At 39.0% G+C, this 26,403-nt stretch overlaps 1 protein-coding gene across 1 annotated transcript in view; it reads left to right on the top strand.

Moving 5' to 3' along the window:
* Positions 1-26,403, top strand: part of LOC149834786 (syntaxin-22-like) — a 77,442-nt gene that overhangs the window by 45,227 nt on the left and 5,812 nt on the right. Inside the window, exons 3-4 of the mRNA XM_090011552.1 lie at positions 17,603-17,742; positions 22,271-22,345. Of these exons, the coding sequence (XP_089867678.1) occupies positions 17,603-17,742; positions 22,271-22,345 (215 nt within the window). The remainder of the gene's footprint in view (positions 1-17,602; positions 17,743-22,270; positions 22,346-26,403) is intronic.

Below are 26,403 nucleotides of genomic sequence, written 5' to 3'. Positions count from 1 at the left end.
CAAACTCATAAGCAACTATGCAAAATAATGATCGAAGAATGAAATTGTACCTCGACCCATGAGCATACAAACATGATAATACGCAATGCAGAAGCAATATAACTCTAAGCATATCTAGCATGGCATCTTAATCATTTCAACTTAAATACGTTCATCAATTGCCCTTTGTGCGACTTTACCCTACCTCGTGTTGTCGTGCAGCTGCGTACGTCTACGGGTGTGGATGATACGAAGGTCGGGCCGCGGAGCGCGAACTGGACTCGTTGCGAAAATCTGCTAGAGTGAGAGTTATTATGACGTAGTTGTCAAAAATAGCAGAAGGCCACTGGTAAGACCTGCCCTTCCGGCGGAATCAAAAGAGTGGCAGGGGTATCGGCCCCTGTCTGACCAAACAACGAATGACAGGGGCCTCGGCCCCTGTCTGACAGGACAACGGATGGCAAGGGCCTTAGTCCCCGCCAGACAAAGCAGTGAATGGCAGGGGCAGAGGCCCCTGCCGGCCAAAACACGAACGACAGGGGTCTCGGCCCCTGCCTGCCGAAACAACAAACGGCAGGGGTCTCGGCCCCTGCCTGCCAAAACAACAAACAACAGGGGCCTAGGCCCCTGCCTAACGAAAGAAATAAATGGCAGGGGCCGAGCCCCCTACCTCACGGAAACAGCAAATGGCAGGGACTTGGGTCCCTGCCTGACAATATTGGACGACAGGGGCCTCGGCCCCTGCAAAACAATGAATGGCAGGGGCTTCAATCCCTGCCAGACAAAACGGAAATTGGCAGGGGCCTCGGCCCCTGCCTGACGAAACGAAAAAATGACTGGGGCCCCGACCCCTGCGTGACGGAACAACGGCGAAACAAGGGGGAAGGTGCGGCAAGGGGGGTGTCAGTCCCCTGCCACCCTTCAGGTAGGCATAGAGGAAAAAAGGAGGGCACGACACAGGCGGTATGCCGTATGTTGGCCTCTCGGCAAGCCCTCAAGGAGAGGGAAAGAAGGGCGGAGGGGTGCCGCAGGGGTGACTGGCCCCCTGCAGGCTCACCTGCAACCTCAAGAGAGAGGGGGAGGCGACAGGGGGCCCGTAGGCCACCTGTCGGGCCTCCGATGGGCACAGGCGAGGCGGGAGGGCGCGGCAGGGGCCGTGCGCCGCCTGTCGGCCTCCCAGCGAGGTGACAGAGAGGGGGGTGAGGAGGAGAAGAGGGAGTACCTGGAAGGGGGAAAAAGAGGGAGGTGAAGAGGGAGGGCACGACAGGGGCCATCGGCCTCACGACGTACCTGGGAAGAGGATCGTCGGCGGTGGTTGCAGCGGCGGCTGCGATCGGACCAGTAGGAGGAGGCGTCAGTCGGGGTTGTCGGCGAGGAGATCGAGGGCTGCGCTGGGGGCGAAGGGATGTGTGCCCTCCTCCGCCCCCCTGCAGTGCTTTTAAAAGCCTCAGGGGGGGCGATGAATGGGGAAACCCCGATGGGTTTCCCCCAATCTCCCCAAAATCGAAGGTGGAGGGGGGAAAGGTGTTGCGGCGCTCGGGAAGGGGTTTTCTCAAAATCCCCTTCTCGAGTCGGGTTATCTTAAAACCCTATCGATGGCGGGCCCGGGTCGGGTCCGATTTTTTTTTTTAAATGCGGGTTTTACATGGTATGATATGTTTAATAACTTAGTGATAGAAAATGGATTTACTTAGATATGCTAATTACAAGAGACAATGCTAAAGGGATTAAGAGTATAAAGTCTATACTAAACGAAAAATTTTAAATGTCAGACTTAGGATTTTTGACATACTTTTTAGGCATAGAAGTTGCCTACTCTCACATGGGTTATTTCTTTTTTCAAACTAAGTTTGCATATGAGATTATTGACAGGTCAAGAATTACAGATGATAAAGTTTGTAAAACCTCTGGAGTAGTAAGAACAAAGTTAAAAATTGATGATGGGGTTCTCCTAAAAGATCTCACTCCTTACAGGCAACTTGTTGGATCTTTGATGTATCTTAGCATCATTAGACTTGATATTTCACATGCCATTCATGGTGCAAGTCAATTCCAGCATGCTCCTACATCAGTTAATATGAGTGTAATTCTCTGAATTTCTAGATATATAAAGAGATCCTTGAATAAGGGAGTATTTCTTTCTTCATCTTCTAAGTTAAATTTAATTGCTTATACTGACTTTGATTGGGGAGGTGATCCAAATAACAGTCACTCCACCACTTTTTTTTGCGTGTTTTTAGGTGAATAATTAATCTCTTGGAGATGTAAGAAGCAACAAAGAGTGTCTCTGTTATCTACTGAAGCCGAATACCGAGCCATGACATCTACAACCTTGGAGATTGTGTGGATTCGCCAGCAGTTAGAAGACATGGGGGTTCATGTTTAAGGACCCACGAAGTTGTGTTGTGATAACAAGAATGCAATCTATATTGCCAAGAATCACACTTTTCATGAGCGCACGAAGCATATTGAGATGGACTGCCATATGTTAGAGAAGAATATTTGAAGAAAGTTATAGATCTACCTTATGTAATATCGAAATATCAACTAATTGGCTTTTTTACTAAGACACTCTGATCTCCTAGATTCAATTTTTCCATTGGCAAACTTTCGGTCATTACACCGTAAGTTTGAGGAAGGGGGGTGTTAAATTGTATCTCATATACATATATATATATTATATGTCTATGTATCTATCTACTTATATATATACATATTTTTTCTTTGTAATACCCTATAGGGGTAATGTTGCCTTTTCACATGTAACTCGCATATTCACTTGAATATGCATTTTTCTTTTTCTTTTTTTCCTTTTATTTTTTGTTTTTTTATATCTTGGAGGGGTCCACCATATAGACGTTTGAACGTCTATACGGGAGCCCCTCCTTGGGCCCCTTGTAGCCTATAAATAAGGGGTTTCCCCCATGTAATTTCTATGTTTTTGTTGTGCTCTCTCTCTCTCTCTCAATAAAGGATTACTTTTTTATGCCTTTGTGCATTTGTGCTCCTTTCGGTCATTACACCGTAAGTTTGAGGAAGGGGGGTGTTAAATTGTATCTCATATACATATATATATATATATATATTATATGTCTATGTATCTATCTACTTATATATATACATATTTTTTCTTTGTAATACCCTATTGGGGTAATGTTGTCTTTTCACATGTAACTCGCATATTCACTTGAATATGCATTTTTCTTTTTCTTTTTTTCCTTTTATTTTTTGTTTTTTTATATCTTGGAGGGGTCCACCATATAGACGTTTGAACGTCTATACGGGAGCCCCTCCTCGGGCCCCTTGTAGCCTATAAATAAGGGGTTTCCCCCATGTAATTTCTATGTTTTTGTTGTGCTCTCTCTCTCTCTCTCAATAAAGGATTACTTTTTTATGCCTTTGTGCATTTGTGCTCCTTTGTGAGTGATTCCTTGTGCCTTTGTGCACTTTTTCTCTTTGTGAATCTTGTGGGTTATTCAAGTCATCTTTGAACTTGATATTCTTGAATAATTGAATGGAATAAGGAATGGTGCGTGGCAAAATTCAAAGACATTCTTTCTTGGGAAGAGCAATTGAAAGTGATACAAGAGAAAGAGGAGTTCGGGATTGTGGGGGCTGATTTTGATGCTTTGACTATGGAGAAGAAAAAGCTTGTTAAGGACATTGCGGAATGGCAAATGTGGGAATGCGTTTGATGGCGACAAAGGGCCAAGGTCCATTGGTTCAAATCCGAGGAGTTGCACAATAAATTCTTCCACATGCGCGCCTCCTCAAGGAGATCCAATGCCATTGCCTCTTTGACGATTAGTGACCAAACATTTCAAGGTGTGAGTATCTTACCTAATGCATCCAATTACTTCATGCATCGTTTTTCTCCTTTGGTGAATGTGAATTATGACATGTCTGGAATGAACTTCAATAAGTTGGATGAGGGTACTTGTTTGGACAACATTATAGAGTTCTCATTAGACGAAATTATGGCTGCAGTGAGGTCTTTGCCCAATGGGAAGACCCCGGGGGTGGACCGGTTTCTCGGAGAATTTTTCAAGGTGGTTTAAGAGGTTTCGAAGGGGGACCTTTTGCAGCTATTTATTGATTTTCACTCAAATGCCAAGGTTCTGCACTTGTTACCTAAGTCGCTTTTGATCCTTATTCCTAAAGATTCAATTGCTTTGGACATTGATCGCTTTAGACCTATTTCCTTGGTGGGAACAATTTTCAAAATTATTTCCAAGGTCTTAGCATCCCATATCAAAACTCTCTTTGACCCACTCATTGCGGACTCACAAAGTGCTTTTTTGCCGGGTAGGCACTTGCATGATTCGTGTGTATAAAGTAGCTCAGGAAACAATACACTCCATCAAAACCTCCGGATCCAAATCATTCATGCTTAAGATTGATTTGGAAAAGGCTTTTGACTCGCTTGATTGAAAATTCTTGATTGGGTGCAAGGTTTTAAAACCCGTGACTCGAAACTCGACTCGTTCTTTATTGACTCGTGACTCGGCGGGTCAACTCGGTGACTCGGACGGGGTTTTGTTAACTTTTGATTTTAAAAGAAAAACAATATATAATTTGTCTGAAACCATGTTTTTGAGTAAACATAGTCTCCAAACGTCTGTAAGAATATAAAAACAACTGCAAAGAGCTATAGAGGTTTGCTTGAATAATTGAATTTGATATCTATACAAGCACTTTGACTAATTCATGACTTGAATTAGAGGATTTGGTCACCATGAGTTCAGTCTGCTACTACCTAAGGTTCCTAAAATGACCAATCATATATGCTAGCTTGTTTTAAAAGTTTTAATTCCCTCTCTAACAAATCCATAAATGTAAAACAAGGATATATGTGCATATTGAAAGTTTACAGAGTGCCCAATATCAACATAAATAAGCAATTTTCTTATGTATAAAACTATGCAGGAAATATATTAATGGCACAACTATAAAAAGACTACTAATATTTGAATATGTTCAATGCTTGTTCACATAACAAATGGATAATGAAACCTAAATGTGACTTCCCATAGGCACAGTTGACCCGCGATATATAGTGAGAATCATTTCTTTAAAATATTTTGCTAGAATAAGTTGATAACACAGGGTAAACAGTAGTTCGAACAACATAGCGATTTTATTCTATGGATTTAAATGTTTTTTTATCTTTAAATGATTTTTATTTTCTTTTTTATACAAAATCTGGGGGTAACCCTCGTTAAAATATATGTTATTATATATTTCGAAACTGTAATTTGAAACTCAAAAAACAAATTTCAAACATCCCAAAACTCGCCCGAGTCAAGTCGAGTCAGGCCGAGTCAAGCTGAGTCAGGCCGAGTCAGGCCGAGTCAGGCCGAGTCAAGCTGAGTCAGGCCGAGTCAGGCCGAGTCAAGCCCGAGTTTTGGCAAACCGAGTTTGCCTTGCCGGGTTGACTCGCTGGAGGGGCGAGCCGAGCCGAGTCAGTCGAGTCAACGAGTTGACTCGGCGAGTTTTAAAACACTGTTTGGGTGCTTGCGTGGTATGAGCTTTGGTGATAAATGGGTTTCTTGGGTGGAAGGTTTATTGAATGCCGCCTCAATTGTGGTCTCTTTGAATTGGAAACATGGTCAATTTTTAAACCAAAAGGGGTCTAAGGCAATGAGATCCACTTTCTTTGTTGCTCTTTGTCATTGCCATGTAGGTACTCTCAGTCATACTTCTGTTGGTTGAGGATTGTGTGTAATAACCTCAATTTTTGTAATTTATTTATTTAAATTTATTTGAAAATAACGAGTACTTTTCTAATTTTGGGCCTCGGATCCGTTACCGGATCCATAAAAGAATGCGTAAATAACCCACCATGGGGTATTAAAACTATACTTATAATATTTAAATAAATAATTAATAGTATAAAAAAAAGTATTTAAGGTTGGATCCGTGTTTGGATCCAAATGGATCCAACATGTGGATCTAAGATCCATAAAATGGTCTTTATATCCATATCTATAATAAAACTAATAATAATAATAATAAGAAGAATCTATAAATAAAATTTAAATTTTTATTTATTTATCCGAGGATCCACTGTTGGATCCATTCGGATCCAACTGGTGGATCCATATAGTTTGGGGGTCGGGTTACAGGCCTCGGGTCCGGACCCGAGCCGCGCCCCTGTGTAACCCCTTTTAAAGAAAGGGGCAACCCGATAAGGGTTGCCCGTTAGGTCTTCAGCAAAGACAAGAAAGGGGCAAGAGGGGGGGGGGGGTTACGCAGGCGTAACCGAAACCCCACCCATCTCGGCAAGAAGGGGGGGGGGGGTTCGGCGATAAAAGGGGGGTGGAAGAGGGGGTCTCACCCTCTTCCCTCGTCTCCCTCGTGTCTCTCTCTCCACTCAGTCCCCCATCTCTCTCCCTCGATCTCTCTATCCCTCTATCTCTCTCTCTGTCGAGTTGGGTGAGAGGAGGTCGCCGGCGAGCTGCGGCAGCCCACATCCACCACCGCCGACCTCCAGCGACCTTCCTTCGTCACGTCAGTGAGAGGAGCATCACTAGCCGGCCCTGCTTTGCGTTCCCAGCCTCCGATCGCCGGAGAATTCTTCAAGAGGTACGGGCTCTCTCTTTTGAAATCGGGTGAGAAAATGGGTATAGACTGGATTCCATGTAATCTTTTTGGGAAATATCATCCTGAAATTTCTGTTTTTCTCTTTTGGGCTTTAAGTGGGTTGGATTAGAAAAAATTTTAGAGGTTAGAAATTTTGGCACGTTACATCCAATGTTTTACACTTTGGTTTTTCCTATATCTGGCCCTTTTCTAGTTTGTTGTATGACTGGTAGTGTAGAAATTATTGGACGCATTTATTGTGCTGTAAAAGTTTATGGTATCGCATGAAAAAAAAGCACCGTGAGCATGCACCTTCAATGGGGTGTGGCTGTGTCTTAAGAAAAAATAAAATCCATGTACTTGTGCTCTAAAGGCCGTGTCTTAGCAGGTGCGCCTGTAGACTAGTCAAATTCTAAATAAAATATGCTTTCTTTTTGGGTCTTGGATTCAAGGCTTTTGCCTAATCCTGCTATGTCGTGTTTCTTGTGCCCTCTAATAAATTTTTTTTTTTTGCCGTCTTTGCCATTCACATATGCAGTCACGGTCCAGATTTTTCATGATTTAAGGTTTTATAAATACTGAAATGTTAGAACGATTTACATTAAGATTGGGGAGAAGTTCTTATCTGCATATAAATCATTTATGTAAATATGACTCTTCAAATCTTAATGTGGGATAATACCTAGTTAACATTATTGCGAAGTAGCTGACTTCTTGTTGTATTATATGGAAAAAGTTGGCGTACCTGTTTTAGTTTATGCATAAAATTTTCAAATTTGAATGAGGCTCACTGTCCACTTAGTGTAAAATGTAACTGCATGAGACTTATCTATCTTGACATATGGGCAATATTTCTTTTTTTTTTTGGATTTGAAATACAATATGTTTATGTACTTTCTTTTTTTTTTTGGATTTGAAATACAATATGTTTATGTACAATATGGGCAATATGTCTTAACTTACTGAAATATCTAAATGTGCATGCACTGGGTAGTTGAGAACAAATCATGTCGACATCACAAAAGATGTCCTTTAGTTTGATGTATTTTTGACTGGGCCTTGTTATCTGTGTCATACCCTGTTTGCAGATAATCTGTTTCCAAGTTCAGTGTCCTAGAAAGATTGTACATGGTTTACTAAGATTGTGGTGTATGATTGGTGATTTGTTGACTCGTGTTTTGGGTGACTATTCTACATAACTCTTTTTGGTCCAGTAACCAGTGCTAGAAGCTTCTGTTTGGTAAGCCGACATGGTCTTGGTCCAGGCCGCCCAGTGTTCACCAATGCTACTTAGACCATATGCCTAATATTCATATTATTTGTCAACCTTCAAAATTCTTGGAAAACATTTTGGTGCAAGCGCTGTGCATTTTTTATCATAATAAAAAGCAATCTTAGGACATCAAATCTATCTTGATGTATTTTGTTCATGCCCATTTACATTGTGATCAAGATACGTAGGATAGCTTATGCTGCGTTACTAATGGTAACACTTGGCTGTTTTCTCATGCATGAGTCTACATGGAATTGAAGTATGTCTACATGCGAGTGGTTGTGTGAGTGTGCACATAGCAGTTGTACGTGTGTATTGCAGGGAAAGCATGCATACAAATACTTAATGAAATCATGCCGTTGACATGAATATGCAAATCCGAGGGACACATGCAATAAATATGAGACTGCGAATTCATATGCATGCATATGCTTATCATTGTTTCGTGCACATTTTTAATTGGCATGCATAAATGTACATTGTGAAACATTCAAAAGTGACGCTTTGTGGTATGCTATTCATGGTTTTTGCATGTGGTGCATCGATGATAAATTGGATCATCAGGGGCTGGGTGAGCCTCGAGAACTAGTTGTTCTCCGTTTTAATTATTTTTGATGCATTGCAACAACTCAAATGTGATATCGTTGTTTTACCGCACTGTTCTATGTTGTCACGGGCTGTGGTCCCGTGAAAAGCTTAGCATGCTAATGTGCAAGCTTATGTTATTAATTCTGTATGTAAATTCGCAAATGTAAAAGAAATGAATTAATACCCAGATAAAAGAAAGTAAAGAACAGTGTAATTCACTTTCTTCTTGATGTCCCTGCTTTAGCGTGAGAATCTTGGATATTGCGGTTTAGGGGAAACTGTGAGGATACAAAAACTCCGTGTGCGTTTTGTTGCCCCTGAACCCGATATTGAGGTTCTTCTACTGGCCACGGTTTTAGGGAGAATCCGCCACTTTACCCGGGAGTGGTGTGTTAGTCACAGCTGTGAGTTTGTTTTGGTATACCAAGAAAGTGGCGCCAGTGGATGCTGTTTTCCCTGGTGTCCCCGACTTTGGATGCTGTTTTCCAAGGTTCCGATGGATGATGTTGTTTCCTGATATCGGTCGAGGGCTAAGTTTGGAACCCGGTAATAAAATACAAATTGTGTGTGAAGTTACCCCGGGAACCCTACTTGACCTCGGGGATTGTACCCGTTTGGTGTATCCGCGAGCAATGATATATTAAAAAGGGGAACTTAAAGATTGTGTGCATTTAATAGGACATGCATATGGAAAGAGGGGAGCTTAAATGAAAGATAATATGGGTTCATGCATTATACATAAATCATGCATATTCTTGCTTTGCATTAGTTCATGCATGTTTATCTGTTCACTTGGTTGTTATATATTGATCATTGCATGATGTTGATCTCTTTTGCACTCAAATGCCTTTATTGGTTAAATTATAATCACTGTTACTCACTTAGCGTTCCCTCATGCTTAATGTTTATTTTATTGATGCATAACTGGTTAATTGTCTTATAAATGGATTATAACTGTATTCCTCAAAATATTACATGGATCTTATTTATGTTCTTTTTCTTATTTGATTCATTAGGGAAACCTGTACGCAGAATTCTTCGAATTTCTGACCCTCTCATTTTATTGGTTTTTCCCAGACCCAGACGATCAGTGAAATCGACTCGCTTCTGAGGGGATACGAGGGTCACGTTTACTTCAGACGGCTTCACTTACGGACAGAGTGGCTCTGCTTGTGTTTTCTTTTAGTTCTTCTTATTTCCTGCAATTTGATATTTCACTTTTGACATTGAATATGACTCTTATTGATTCATTAATAAAAGAGTTCAGTTGATTGGTTATGAATGATAAATGTAAGTTGGTTTGTGGTGTGTGGTTATCCAACTGAAATTGGAACTGTAGGGACCCCAGGTCTCTGGGAAGTTTTCCGCAACTCTTAGAAAAAAAATGTTCCGCATTTTTAAAGGGTCTGGATTTGGGTCGTTACATTGTGGGCTGTTTCGGGGGTGTAAGACTTCGCGGAGTGTGATCATTTCTCACCTTCTATTTGTGGATGATTTACTCATTTTTGGGGGAACATCCGAATTAAATTTTTTGACACTTTGGGTGTGTTAAGGTGCTTGTAATGAATTATGCGAAAATATAACAAATGCTTAAAGCATTCACAATGTCCTACAATGAACAAGAGAGAGAGAACAAGATAGAAGTCCGCTATGGGACAATACAACAAGCCTTCAAGGAAACACACATAAAAGAATATGAGCTTTATTAGAGAGGAGCTCTAAAAGCATTAACAAATACAAGGGGAGAGTCCCCTATTTATACACAAAAAGTAGGCAAAAGGGAGAGGCTAAAAGACAAAAGAAGGGGGGCCATTGGGGGCTTGGGGTTGTTGGGAGCCCCCAACGATCCTATGTGGGACCCCCAATGTCAAACAAAAAATATTTTTTAAGAAAAAATAAAAATAAAAAATGATGAAAATACCCCTATCCGGTATTTATATATATATATATATATATGTGTGTGTGTGTGTGTGTGTGATTACATATATTTTAACAGTGCTTTGCGGACATTTCTGGTTTGAGAATGAATGAAATTAAATCGAGGATCATGGTGTTCATTCGGGAGAATTACAAGCGAGGGCTACAACGATCTTTAATTGTCAACCAGACACATTACCGTTGAACTACCTTGGACTCCCATTGCATTTGGGGGTGTCAAGGGAATCGCATTGGCATGGGGTGGAGGATCGGGTTAGAACAAAGGTGTAAAATTGTGGGGCATGGATTCTATCGAAGCTTGGTAGTGTGTATATGCTGAGATTCAATATCATGCCCATGCTATTACATTTTTTTAAAGTTTTTAAGATTCCAAAAAAGGTGAAGAAATGCTTGATATCCGTTATCCGAAGGTTTATTTGGACTGATAAGTTGGAAGGCAAATACTTATTCTCGGTTTCTTTGTCATTTATTGCTAGGCCAATTGGATATGGTGGTTTGGGCATTCATAATTTGAGTTCATGGAATTTAGCTATCTTGTCCAAATGGCTTTGCAGGCTATGCACGAGGAATGAAAATGTGGAAAGAATTTATTTAGAAAAGTACTCTCTTAATGGGCAGCCTTGGAGGTGGGAGCCTTGTAGCAAATGGTTGAGGGGTTCGAGCGTATGGAAGGGGTGGTTGCAAGCCCTACCAATATTTTGTGCGGCGATCAAGGTTGTGGTGGGAGATGGAGGCTCAACTCTATTTTGGCAAGTCCCTTGGTGTGGGAGGGAAAGGCTTAGAGACGAATTTCGAGACCTCTATGATGCGGTGAGGGGTAAATTCCTTACAATACAACAACTTTGGTCGGGCTCGGTGAGAGATTGGGATTTTCAGTTTCGAAGATCACCATTGCGAGTGGTGCAGCAACAGCGGGCAGCGCTTGCTACACTGCTCACCAACGTGGTACCAGGTATTGGTGAAGACTCGATAGTCTGCGTGCCTATCGAGTAATGGCAGATTTACACCCGGGGCTGTTTATCTCCTCTTGCTAGGCCCCTTCCATGTAATGGTTATCATCTGAGGCTTTTTGGGGTGGGTACCTGTTAGAAACTGACTTTGAATATTTTAGGTTCGATAATGAACTCATACACATACACATTAAGTGCGAATATGCCCACTTAAGGGAACAACACAAGCACATCAAGTGCTAATACATAAACCCATAAAAGGGATAATTATGAGTTAAAATCATAAGTTGAATACTATTGAAAAAATAGGGAGAAGAGGGTAAAAACCCTATACAATGGAGCATAAGCTCCTCCAAGGAGTGTCGAATACAAAGGAGGAGACCCCTATTTATAACACAAGAGAGGGGCCACCAAGGGGGCTCTCAAAGGAGTCGTTGGGAGCCCCCAACGACTCTTTGGGGAGCCTCCCTAGGTGGCGTAAACCACAAAAAAGGAAAAAATAAAAAAGAAAATTAAAAATAAAATTACAAACATATTCCAAATGGAATATGCGTAAAAACTGTGAAATGTCTAAACTACCCCTATGCCTATAAATAGATAAATATATATTTTATATATATAATTAGGATAATACATATGCATATATACCATATATGAATATGTATTATCCTTTATATATATAAAATATATATAATATTACAATTGTCGAATGATACATTTTAACACCCCCCCTCAAGCTTTGCGTGGGGGAACGAAAAGATTGAAGAAAGCAAGAGGAAGAATCTCAAGGCTTCAAGAGCCTTCAGGACGAATGCCATTGTAAATGTCTCCCTCCAATGTCTTTAACGATGAGCACCTTCCATGATCTATCCAAGGTACTTCTTTTCCTCTTATCTTCAAGATCCTGAGGAACAACAACAAATAACAAGTAAAAAATATCTTTGCACTTTACTCAAAAAGGAACATTCCTAACAAGGTGCAAAATTTATGCATAATAGGATAATTACTTTAGCATGAAAAGAAAATTTAGAAAACCAAAGTTTTCAAAATCATATATCATGTTTAAAGAGTGAGCAGAAACATATTGCAAGAATGCATAATGCATTCATAAGGTACAAACACAACCCCATAATGGGAGAATAACAAAATAGTCCACTAAGGGACACCACAATAATCCTACGAAGAGGCATAAGCAACATATACTTTATTGAATGAGATCCTAAAAGGCCATAAAGAGCATATGCATATATTATCATGAAATGAATTAATACGTAAAGGAATCATTAATGAACATGTTTCAAACATGTAATGAAGTGCCAAACAAGAGAAACGAAGTCTCCAAGCATACTTAAGACAAAATAAACACAAGAGTTCACAAGGTTTTAAATCCATTTACGAGGCAAAACGAAGAGTGTTATTTGAGTAGAGAATCTTACCCATTTAGGAAAATCTCACTCAATTGACAAAAAACACATTTTGCATACAAAAGTGGCCAAACAACCATAAGCACTTAATATATAGATTAAATGGCAAAAAATCAATTTGATTTAAGAACATATCATAGATATGATTCACTTTTATCTAAAAACCCAAGTTATGAATGAAATTTTGTAATTTTCAATAGTAGTTCATCCACTACAGGCAACTACCTCATTAGTCCTCCAAAACCCATAAATCAAGTGTATAAGCTACTAGATCAAGAATATAAATATAATGTCATTAAAGGCTAAATAACACACACAAAGGTGTGCAAAAGAACCTCTTGTCTACATATAATAATACTTGAAATGAGTGCATCAACGACAAGAATAAGAAAATACACGCCAACATGGACCAAAAGCATCTCTTGTCTACGTAAAAATATACTTAAAACCAAGTATGTTCAACTACTAGAACAAGAGTAACAAGCCAACCATGGGCTAAAACACAATACATCTCTTGTCTACATAAGATGACACTTGAAATGAGTGAAATAAGCCAACCATGGGCATACATCTCAGCGACTAGAACAAGAACACAAACGCCAACATGAACTAAAATCACACACCATGGTGTGAATCAACGTGCCTTGTCTACATAAAATAACACTCAAGACAAGTGTGTTCAGCTACTAGAGCAAGAGAGCAAAAGCCAACAAAGGGCTACCAACACACGAAGGTATTATAAAATTCTTGTCTACATATGATGACACTTAGATAAGGGGCATAAAAGGAGAAGACTTTTGAGGCAATAAAACTTGTAATGACAAACATATAAATAAAACCTTGAAACAATATTCTTAAAAAAAGAATACCCATAACAATATCATTTTGAAATAAAATGTGTGAATATACAAACACCAAGAACACTTGTGCACAAAAGCACAAAACATAAATGTGCAAATGCACTCATATGATTCATAAACAATAAAAGGTTGGGCAATAACCCCAAAACCTTGATTTTAATATACCTTAAAACATTTAAGGTTTTAAACGTCATATATCCATCACATTTATATATAAATAAGAGCATCCATAAGATCAATGACCAACATTAAACAGGTGACACACTCATATACCAAATCATTCTAGAGTCCCAAGGTGCCCATAACTCACCTCAACCACCATCTATAATATGGTAAGTGGACAAACTAAAATGACATAACAATAAGTGACACACTCATAATTAGAGATCATATACCAAATCATTCTAGAGTCCTAAGGTGCCCATAACTCACCTCAATCACCATCTATAATATGGCAAGTGGACAATCTAGAATGATATAACACGAGGTGCCCATAACTCACCTCAACAAACATCTCTAATAAAACAATAATAAGGCCAAACAAATGATGCATTAAAAAAAACATGTGATGGACAAATATAAATGCCATAAAAAGGCAATAAACACTTTAGGAATTATTTTTCAAAGAAAAGAGGACCGATTAAAAAATTGAATCAAAGGTCCAATATAACCAATCACAATAATATGTTTTATAACAATAATTTTGCATAAACACGAATTATGCTTAATCTTCAAAAGAAGTCATTTATACAAAAAAGACTTATTATGCAACTAACACAATTATGAAATATTAAGCAACATCATGCGTAAGAACCGATTTGGAATAATCAAAAAGTCAAAAACAAGCCTCAACTATGATAGATATAAAGTGCAACTAAATGCATACCAAATGATAATAGATGCACTTTTATGCAATGCAAGATTTTTAAATGACAATAATCTTGAATGAGCAAATAACAAACTTAGGCCAATATAGGCATTCATAAAGATGGTGAAGTTTGAAAAACTTATGAAATCCACTATTGTAACTTAAAAAATGATGCTCACAACCAATCTCAAAAGATCCACAAAGGGTTACAAGTATTAATGAATCTTTGAAGGATATTATGCAAGGGAAAAGGTACTCACAAACAATCTTCTCACAACAACCATGAAATCTTCATAAAAGAGCATATACTCACAAGAAGATTATAAGGACCAAAAAGGCTCCTTAAGGAGATCTCAAAACACACAAAAATTCCCAAAGAAGGGGGAAACTCCACTAAAGTGAGAGAAATCCCAAAGAAGAATAATAGATTTGTTAAAAAACCTTATGATAAAGTAAGATTGTACTATGGCATAAATCTATAAAATTAAACATTTATTGAGGAAAAATTCAAAAAGCTCTTAAGTTTTATAAAAAAACATGACTTAATTCAACCGGAATTATATATATAAAAAAAAACTTTCTTAATTAAATGTTGCTCATATAAAAAGGACACATTAGGGAAGTGAATCAAAACTTATTAAGAAATTTTTCATATATGCCAAGCATTTTTCGAAAAACTACATTTCACAAAAATTTTAATCTTAACATACCTTTCTTTAAAGACTTAGCACATATAAAAGGTATTCTTATAAACAAAGATAGGTTTAAAATATAAATTCAAGACTCCAACGGTCATAAATCTTTACCGACCCATTAAGTTTTGAGCAATCATATATCTAATTTTTCGCCAAACAAGTTATCATTTTAAAATTTTTCAAAGAAAAACATACGAAAAAGTATGTATATGAAAAATATTCAATAGAGTATCAAGTAACTCAAATTTTTATAAAAAGACATAATGACAAAGAGTACACATAAAAAAAGAACATATTAAATTCTTCATACAATACTTAAAGAAATAGAATGCATACCGAATAACTTTTAGAAAAGAGAGAGAAATGAATACTTCACCATTTTTCTTAAAAACTTTCTTGAATACCACGCTTCCCGATGCACCAAAGAGCAACTCGATCTCAACCTTGCTCTGATACCATGTTAGAAAGTGACTTTGAATATTTTAGGTTCGATAATGAACCCATACACATGCACATTAAGTGCGAATATGCCCACTTAAGGGAACAACACAAGCACATCAAGTGCTAATACATAAACCCATAAAGGGATAAATATGACTTAAAGTCATAAGTTGAATATTATTGAAAAAATAGGGAGAAGAGGGTAAAAACCCTATACAATGGAGCGTAAGCTCCTCCAAAGAGTGTCGAATACAAAGGAGGAGACCCCTATTTATAACACAAGAGAGGGGCCACCAAGGGGGCTCCCAAAGGAGTCGTTGGGAGCCCCCAACGGTCACATTTGTGACCGTTGGGGGCTCCCCAACGACTCTTTGGGGAACCTCCCTAGGTGGCGCAAACCACAAAAAAGGGAAAAATAAAAAAGAAAATTAAAAATAAAATTACAAACATATTCCAAATGGAATATGCGTAAAAACTGTGAAATGTCTAAACTACCCCTATGCCTATAAATAGATAAATATATATTTTATATATATAATTAAGATAATACATATGCATATATACCATATATGAATATGTATTATCCTTTATATATAAAATATATATAATATTACAATTGTCGAATGATACATTTTAACAGTACCTACCGGCTCGCTCTTCGTTATTGGACTGGTTCGTATTACTTGGTAGACTCTCTATGGACGCGAGGAGGAAAAGGTGAGGTTTGAACCTAGCAAGCCGTTGTTCTTTATGTGGTTGCCATGTGGAAGATGACCAGCATATTTTTTGGGATTGTGCATATTTCTGAGCTTTGCTGGATGCCGCTTGGAAGGACAAACAATTGGCTCTCGAAACACTGCATTTTCCTAGGGATCTCATTATAGCTCCACATCTCAATAGCCATGGCAGCAAATGGAAATTTGTATGGAGGCTTTGGTTATTAACTGCCTGGAGGTGCATATGGAAGGAGCGGAACAGCAGAATCTTCAAGGAAACAACAATGGATGACGCTGCACACTTGATTTCGATCAGACTAGTTATTGGGGACTGTGTCTCCCGGAAGTGGGGCCGGGGTTCATTGGACTGGATCAGGTCGGGTCGGGCTATGATCTGAAGATACAGTCTGCCAGCATTGCACACTGGATTATTGCAATGCCTCTGCAGTATTAGCACAAATTTCTGTCGGTTGCCCAATTGATAGGATGGGTGATTAGAGGGAGTAGACTTGGTTGACGCATTATGATATTTCCATCCTGTATATCTGGTATGTTAAGTGACCTCTCGTCACTTGACTACACAGATTTTCAATTCTCAATAAAATTATCATTCCTTATACCTACTATTGTGGTTGAATTTTTCCCATGACAAGGTGCAAGAAGAAGTCAACGTGCCTTCAGCCTTGCTGGACAATAGCAGCCAAACTTTTTCAGCTATCCAATCTGCTGGAAAAATGCTAGGGTGGAGCATCCACCAGGTTTGTGCCATCAGTGGATCATTGGATGCCCATCGCCAGGAGAGAGAGAGAGAGAGAGAGAGAGAGAGAGAGAGAGAGAGAGAGAGAGAGAGAGAGAGGTACACATATTTTGTTATTTTTTGTTTTTGCTTCAGGTGCAAATGTTTTGTTAGTTTTGTTTTTTGTTTTTGTTACTTCTCTGGTATGTCTAGGCCATTGATTCTTTCCATACTTTTCATGAATATTAGTACGAGTATTTCTTTATTGCCTTTCACATGTTCCCTTAGTGCTATGATATGCTTATTGTCTTATCAACATCATATGTTTCTTTTCTGTGTGTAAGCAAAACTATAACTGGTTTTTATCAGCCATGAAATTCTATGATTTGGAGCATAGTCAGTAATTTTTGCTTCCTTTAAAGGTTACATCAAATCAACATAAATACATGTCACAACGTAAGCTTCTTATGTGATACTTAAACACATTTATGAAGTCCATATAGTTATACTTTTCATATCGTTAGAAACTAAGCTTCCATGTGCTACATGCAGGCTAGCAAAAAGATTGCTGATGCAAAGCTTGCAAAAGATTTTCAAACAATTTTGAAGGAATTTCAGAAGGCCCAAAGGCTTGCCGCTGAGAGAGAAACTGCATATACCCCTTTTGTTCCCCAAGCTGTTCTAACTTCAAGGTAATCATGGTCTGTTTGTCAGCTCTTTGAGTAAATTTGGAAATTTTGCCTTAGCATTAGTGGCAACAGACATATGTGCTGGGGGGGAATTGCAATTTGATGGTTCTGTTTGTTCACTTGCATAACATACACAAGTGCTCTCTGAACCATGAAATAAGGTCACCCATAATAGAGAAAACTACTGGGCCTTCTGTTAAAAGAAAATATTTATGTGTTTGGGTAGCAATATGTAATTATGACAAAATAGATTGGTTCTTTTTGTAAACTAATTTTAACTAATCCCTTTAAGAAGGGATTAGGAATGAATGAAAAGAATAACAACTTTCCCTCTCTCTGTCTATCTCGTTTTCCCTCTTTCTGCCTGTGGGTTGGTTGGTCGCTGGATCTAGGTTTGGCGGTCAGGTTCTTTCAAGCCTGATTCAACATGGTATCAGAGTCGGGCCCTCATCTGGGATTCTGCTACTGATTGATGATGCTGAAGATGATCGTGGAGTGTGGATCGTGGAGAAGATCAGATCAAGTGGAGATCTGATGTAGAGAAGTCGTGGAATCAGATCGAGTGGAGATCTGATCTGTCGAAGGTCGTGAAGAATCAGATCGAGTGGAGATCTGATCTGTCGAAGGTTGTGAAGAATCAGATCAAGCAGAGATCTGATTTGTTGAAGGTCGTGGATTTTTTTTTCGTGGCAGATTCGGATCAGGAATCAGATCTGGCGTGGGAACTGGTTGTGGATTAACATGGTGGAGTCAAATCGGATATCAGATCTGATCTGACCGTAAGTCAGATTTGACATGATTTTTTTTTCCTATCGCAGATCAGATCTGGGTTGGTCTACAAGTTTTTTGTTAAGATTGTGATAAGATAAGACCAGAATCCCCTCTAGGGAGACTGTATACGTGCAAGTTCTGTCTGGTGTCTGGTTGAGACTCCATCAATATGGCTGATCTAAAAAGGGAGCTTCTTGGCGAATATAAGGCATTTGCAAACCCTTTTTCTTATGGATCTTCTGTCAAGCTAGATGACTCTAACTATGCAAGATGGTCCCGGACCTTTATGATGTCCGTTTTAGGTCATCGGAAAAAGCATATTCTATTAGAACAAGAACCATCCGATCGTTATGTCTTAGATTATGAACAATGTATTGCCTCATATAGCTGGCGGTCTTATTTACAATACTACCGCTAAACAAATGTGGGACAATCTTCGAGATACGTACTCCCATGAGACTAATGTTAGCTGCATCTTGCAAGTTGAGCAGGAGATTTATCAATTGCACCAAGGAAATCAAACACTGGCTCAATATTATGCATTTGTAAAATTTGCCTTTGAAAGGCTGAATGCACACATGCCCCTATGTTGGACCAAGCAGAAGTCTCATCAGGAGCAAACCATGGTTGCAAGATTTCTTACTGGGCTATCATCTGAATTTTCTGTTGCCAAGGTTCAGATGTTGTCTGGATCTGATGTCCCGACTCTTGTCGAGGCCTACAACCGTCTGAGCAGATTAGCTATCACTCTTCCAGAGACTCGGTCTGATTCACAAGTATCTGCTCTTGTAGTCACCTCGGGTCATGGAAGAGGAAATTTCCTAAATACTCGTGGAAGAGGTCTAGACAGAGGCATAGGAGGAAGATGTAGACTTCAGTGTACCTACTGTGCCAAATTGGGACATCTTGAAGACAGGTGTTGGGACAAAAATGGTCGACCCCCTTCTTCTTCTCAGACATCAAACATGAACAAGGAACAAGTTGCAAAGTTTGATACAAAGACTCCCACTGACTCCTCCAATGATTCAGTCACTCTTAGTCGTGCAGAGTACGAAGAATTGATGTCTCACCGCCCTTTTAGATCTGGCGCAGTTACTCCCATTGCTGATGTTGCGTAGGTGATGGATTAAATCACCAAGGTAGTAGATGGATTATTGATTCAGGTGCCTCTAGACACCTATGTGGGTCGTCTAAGATTTTTTCTAAGTTAGATCCCATGTGTGAACATCACAATGTTGTCTTTGCCGATGGGAGCTCATCACCCATTGTGGGTCAAGGAAATGTTTCCATCTCTCCGTTACTTTAGTTAACAAATGTGCTCCATGCTCCTTCCTTTCTTCAAAATTTATTATCAGTTAGCTGTATTGTGAATGACCACAATTGTAGAGTGATTTTTGATCCTTTGTGTTGCATGTTTCAGGATTTGCTGACGGGGAAGAGGATTGGTGGAGGCTATAAAGAAGGTGTCTACTATCTACATCAACCACTTGGAGCCGTGCACACCATGTCTGAGTCATCCTCCAGTTCTTATCAATGGCATCTTCGTCTTGGTCATGTACCGTTGCCAAAAGTTCATCATAGCTCTATCTACTGCATCTCTACCGCTTAATCACCATCAGGCAGTAGTAGACCTCAAATAGAGAGTAGTTATGCAAGATAAGATGGATGCCTTAGTTTCACGGAATACTTGGGAGTTGGTTACTCCTCCTGTCGATGCTGATATTGTCGGGTGTAAGTGGGTCTACGCCATTAAGTACAATTCATATGGCTTAATTGAACGTTACAAAGTCAGGTTGGTGGCAAAAGGGTACACACAGATGTACGAGGTAGACTTCTTTGAAACATTTTCTCCAGTGGCTCGTCTTGGCACTATTCGGATTGTCATATCAGTGGCTGTACATAATGGATGGAGTTTATGCCAATTGGATGTGAAGAACGCCTTTTTGTATGGTGATTTGTCCGAAAATGTGTATATGCAGCAACCTACAAGGTTCGAGGTTCGGGGGAGTGTTACCAGGTGTGCAAGTTAAAGAAAGCAATATATGGTCTAAAGCAAAGTCCATGTGCGTGGTTTTAGAAGTTGTCTGAGAGTATGTCTGCATTTGGCTTCAATGGGTCAGCATCATATCACTCATTGTTTGTTAAGAAAACTCCCACAGGTGTTGTGGTTATGGTTGTGTACGTGGATGATATTATCCTCACAGGAAGCAATACAAAGGCTATCTCAGATACCAAGGCTCATCTTCAGAAGCACTTTGTTACCAAAGACCTTAGTCCTCTTAGATATTTCTTGGGTATAGAGGTGGCTCGAAACAGTGAGGGGTTAGTTCTATCACAGAGGAAGTATGCACTTAATTTATTGCAGGAAACAGGAATGTTAAGAGCCAAACCTGCTAACATTCCAATGGATCCTAAACTTCACATGTGGATAGTAGAAGTTTCAGGTCTCTAGTTGGTAAACTCCTGTACATTACAGTGACAAGACCAGGTATTTCCTTAGCTATGAGCAAGATAAGTCAGTTCATAGATAAACCAACCCAAGTGCATTGGCAGACAACAATGATGATTCTCAGGTATTTGAAATCTTCTCCACGTAAAGGACTACTATACAAACCAAGCTCCTCTCTCGATATAGTTGCCTATTCTGATGTTGACTACGCTGGAGACATTAATGATAGAAAATCTACTACGGGGTTATGTGTGTTTATAGGCAAAAACGATCAGTTCTTAGAGACCTATAGGTAAAGACCTCAACGCCAATGGTGATGAGATGTGATAACAGAGCAGCCACCTATATTGCTAACAATCCGGTGTTTCATGAGAGGACGAAACACATTGAAGTTGATTGTCACTACATACGAGATCTAGTGCAGACAGGACAAATCTCTACTTGTGATGTTGCTTCAGAGGATCAAGCTGCTGATGTTTTTACTAAACCTCTTGCTAGTGCGGGCTTTCTTCGATGTTGTGACAAGCTGAGCATGATAGATATATATGCTCCAGCTTGAGGGGGAGTGTTAAAAGAAAATATTTATGTGCTTGGGTAGCAATATGTAATTATGACAAAATAGATTGGTTCTTTTTGTAAACTAATTTTAACTAATCGAAGGGATTAGGAATGAATGAAAAGAATAACGACTTTCCCTCTCTCTCTCTCTCTCTATATATATATATATATCTCATTTTTCCTCTTTTTGCCTGTGGGTCGGCTGGTCGCTGTATCTAGGTCTGGTGGCCAGGCTCTTTCAGGCCTGATTCAACACCTTCTCTTATTAGCTTTTCAATACCTATAACTCTCTTCTTTGTTTCTAATTAATTTTTTGGGGTGTTGGTGTATGTTTTGGAGGGAGGGGGGGAATTGCAGGGGAGGGGGTTTCTGTCTTTGACATAATTAACTAGGACGGTCATATTTTTCAATCTACCAGAGAAAATGGTTATTATTTAGGTCTGTGAAGTTGAAGGTAACTCGAAAGTCATGCAACTTATCATCTTCATTTTCAAACGAAGACTGTGATAGCATCTCTTTTTTACTTTGGTTATTTATAAATTATATTTATATGAAACCCTTTGTTCCTCAATCTACATGTATGCAACTGGAATTCCATTAAAAATGAAGCTACTAATGAGAAGTTGTGTGTGCATGTCTACATCATTTAGATGTCCTTTTCCTCTACTATCTGCTGCTCATTAGCCTTTGATTGTGCCAGGCCTTTTCTTATTTACAGTTTCCTGATACTTAACCATCGATCATTTCTTGCAGCTTTACATCCAGTGAGCTAGATATAACTCTGGATAAAACTCGTGAACAACGCACTCTTCTTGTCGAGTCCAGAAGGTGATATATATTTTTGTTCCCTTCGTATATGTTGTGTAGATGCATTACTAGGTATTGGTGCTCAGTAGTTTTCTTATGACATTTATAGTACTGGATGAACCATAACGAGTTATATATTAATTCAAAATCTTAGAAAAAGTACCTAACTTGACAAAGTAGGGTACTTGTGCCATTGCTACTTCTGCTTCTGGTTTTCTTAATTTTATTCAATTTAATTTTCTCACTTTTTTGTGCCCATTAACTCCTTGACTATATTCCAGCTGTGATATAAGTATGAAAGGCCAATCACATATTGAAAATTTTCCCTTTTCCAAAAAATACATCTTCTCACATTGGCTAATTTAGTGAGCAAATAATGTATGATGTCAAATGAAAGCTTTTCTTTGTGTGTGTGTGTGTGTGTGTGCTGTTTTTTCTATCGGTTAATTTTCATTTGACCACCATATCTTGCTTTTATTCCATGCCAAAATATTTTTGATTATTCAGTGAATTCATGCATGAAAATTGAGTCAAATTGCCCATCTGGTTAACTTCCATGCCTTGTGTTAAATTGCTGTTCTACCTAACGCTAACCCATGAGTGTAATACCCTGATTAGGTAATCCAAACTTTTCACCAAATTTCTATGAATTGAGGGAGGGCAATGACTAGTGACATAAATTAGTAGTTTTGAGGGCTTCGGTATTTAACCTTTATTATGAATTGCCAATTATTAATTATATTGAACATAGTTACATATAATGCTGATATTTGCTGTTAAAAAAAGTAGTATTTTCTAAAAACTGACTATTTTGAAATATTGCATTTTGATTAGTTATTATCACATTTAAAATATCAGATTAAGTTTTTTGCAATTATTTATATGTTAAATATATGATTTTATAAATTCTATATATATTTTACATTTTTATGTACCGATATTTTCCTGAAGAAGTCAGATTTTTAAAAATATCACAAGATTTTCCCTCACAGAGTTGCCCAAGGACGAGATTTGTCACTAGGTGTTGATAGTGTATTTGCTGGGAAGGTTCTAAGCCACACATGTATGTCTTCCCATTAGAGGGAACTGATAAAAATCATGGGTTCCTTTCTTCATCTACAAGCAACAACACAACATGGGGAGAGAGAACGTGGCTGCAGCAAAAATCCCTAATCAGGGTATTCAGTTTTGCTTATACAAAAGCTAGGGTACGAAAATACCCATTACATGTTATGATAAAATTACAACATGCCATTAATGAAACATTAATGAGCATGTGTTTAAAATGAAAGGAATTGGGTCTTGATCCTGAGATCCAGACCTTATACTAAATGACAATATCTTTTCACCCGCCCTCAAGTTGTACATGGTTTTGGACCATGAACAACTTGCCTTTTAACATCCAAAATCTGTCCTTGATAAGTCATTTTGTAAACAAGTCAGCAACTTGATCAGCAGTCCGCACGTATTCTGGTTCAATTTCCTTCTCTTCAACCTTTTGTCTTACAAAATGTTGATCAATTTCAATATGTTTGGCACGACTGTGGTAGATAGGATTGAATGACATGTTGATAGCACTTTGATTGTCACACGAGAGAATACTTTTAGAAATCGATTCTCCTACTTCTGTCAACATGTGTCTGATCCATGTTACTTCGGCTATAGCAGCTGCCATTGATCTATATTCAGCTTGTCTGCTCGACCTGGCTATGGCTTTTTGTTTTCTACTGCTCCAGGAGATAAGATTTAGCCCAATGAAAACACAGTATCCTGAGACAGACCTACGTTCATCTTAATTTCCTGCCCAATCTGCATCTGTGTAAGTAAGGAGTTCATGCATGTGATGACCAAGCATACTCTTTCTGTACAGAAGACCATCTCCAATAGTACCCTTCAAATATCGAAGAATGTGTTTAACGACTTCCATATGCCCAATATGTGGTTCATGCATGAACTGAGATACCTGATTGACAGAATAGACAATGTCAGGCCGAGTGATGGTAAGATATTGAAGCATTCCTACTATCCTGCGATATCCCGTAGGATCCTCATACAAATCTCCATCTTGGCAACTTAGTTTCTGATGAAGTACACTGGGTGTGCTGAGGGGCTTGCAATCTGTCATACCTGCCTTGCTAAGAACATCAATGGTATACTTATGTTGAGTAAGCGTCATGCCTTCAGGAGTCTTGTCAACTTCTACTCCAAGAAAGTATCACAATTTACCAAGATCCTTCATCTTGAATCTATGATTCAAAAGTTCTTTAACATGTTCAATATGTTCATTAGAGTTACCTGTAATGATAATATCATCAACATATATCAATAACAGGGTAACTATATCTTTGCATTTGAATATGAAAAGAGAATGGTCAAGAAGAGACCGACTAAACCCATATTTTTCTACTTCAAGAGAGAAACTGTCAAACCAAGATCGAGATGCCTGCTTCAGACCATATATAACTCTCTTTAACCTGCACACGTATTCTTTAGAGTTCCCTTCTGCATACCCAGTGGGCTACTCCATGTATACTTCTTCCTTCAGAGTTCCATGTAGAAACACATTCTTCACATCCGATTGGTTGAGAGTCCACTGGTGCTCAACAACCAATGATAGTATGATGCAGATAGTTCCCATTTTCACGTCTGGACTAAAGGTCTCATCATAGTCTTGTCTTTGCTCCTGTGTGAATCCTTTGGCAACCAACCTTGCCTTATATCGCTCGATAGTACCATCTGACTTATACTTTATCTTATAGACCCATTTTGACCCAACCACATTCCGATTATGTGGTCTGGGAACAATATCCCAAGTGCCACACTCATGAAGAGTCTTCATTTCGTTGTTCATAGCTTCAATCCATCTCTTAGAATTTATTGCTTGATAAAATGTTGTTGGTTGATCTTCCTTGCCCAAAGAGGTTAAGAAAAGTTGAAAATCCATCGTGAAGTTCTCATAACTGACCCACCTATCAATAGGATGCCGAGGTCGGGTAGACCTTCTGTGAGCAGGTGATTGAGTGAAAACATAAGGAGAATTATGCTCCTGATTAAAGTGAAAGTTTTCCTCTGCACCTGCGTTGAGGAAGAGAGAGAGGGAGAGAGAGATCGATTACGGCTGTCACGATTTCAGTAAAGTGAAATCGTGACCTAACTTGTGTATTTAAGTTTATAAGTTTACATTACAGTATGGGTCCGGGTCTGGTGTATCCAGACCCGATAAATGTAAAAAGAGTTACATGGATCGGGTCAGATCCTTTGCACCTTTTTCACCCCCCCTCAAGTTGATTATGGTTTTGAACCATGAACAACTTGCTTTTAAGCATCCAAAAGCGGTCCTTGGTTAACCCTTTGGTAAATATGTCTGCAACCTGTCTTTCAGCGCTGACAAACTCAAGCTCAATCTCTTTTTCTTCAACCTTCTGTCTCACAAAGTGTTGGTCGATCTCAATGTGCTTGGCACGACTGTGATGTACTGGATTGAATGACATGTTGATGGCACTTTGATTGTCACATAGCAAGGTAGTGTGGGAGATCTTTTCTCCTACTTCAGTTAGAAGATGCCTGATCCATGTGACTTCGGCAGTGGTAGCAGCCATGGATCTATATTCAACCTCAGTGCTTGATCTAGCGATAGCTTTTTGTTTTCTACTGCTCCAAGAGACTAAATTTCTTCCAATGAAGGCACAATATCCTGATGTAGATCTTCGTTCGTCAGGATCTCCTACCCAGTCTGCATCACAATATACAGTAATTTCGTGCTCGTCTTGGCCATATGACTGTGGTAAATATATCAATCCATCCCCAAAAGTCCCTTTCAGATATCTAAGGATCCTCTTGACTGCTTTCATATGTCCAGTACATGGCGCATGCATAAATTGAGACACTTGATTGACTGAATAAACAATATCAGGTCTAGTGAATGTGAGGTATTGTAACATTCCTATTATGCTACGATACTTGGTGAGGTCATCACACAGATCTCCATCATGAGCGCTAAGTTTTTGATGAAGTACACTCGGAGTTCCCAGAGGTTTGCAGTCTTTCATGCCTGCCTTGTTGAGAACATCTACGGTGTA

Source organism: Nuphar pumila, chromosome 6 (assembly GCF_984573655.1).
Source record: "Nuphar pumila chromosome 6, dmNupPumi1.hap1.1, whole genome shotgun sequence".
Lineage (NCBI taxonomy): Eukaryota > Viridiplantae > Streptophyta > Magnoliopsida > Nymphaeales > Nymphaeaceae > Nuphar > Nuphar pumila.
This window is presented reverse-complemented; position numbering and strand designations above follow the sequence as displayed.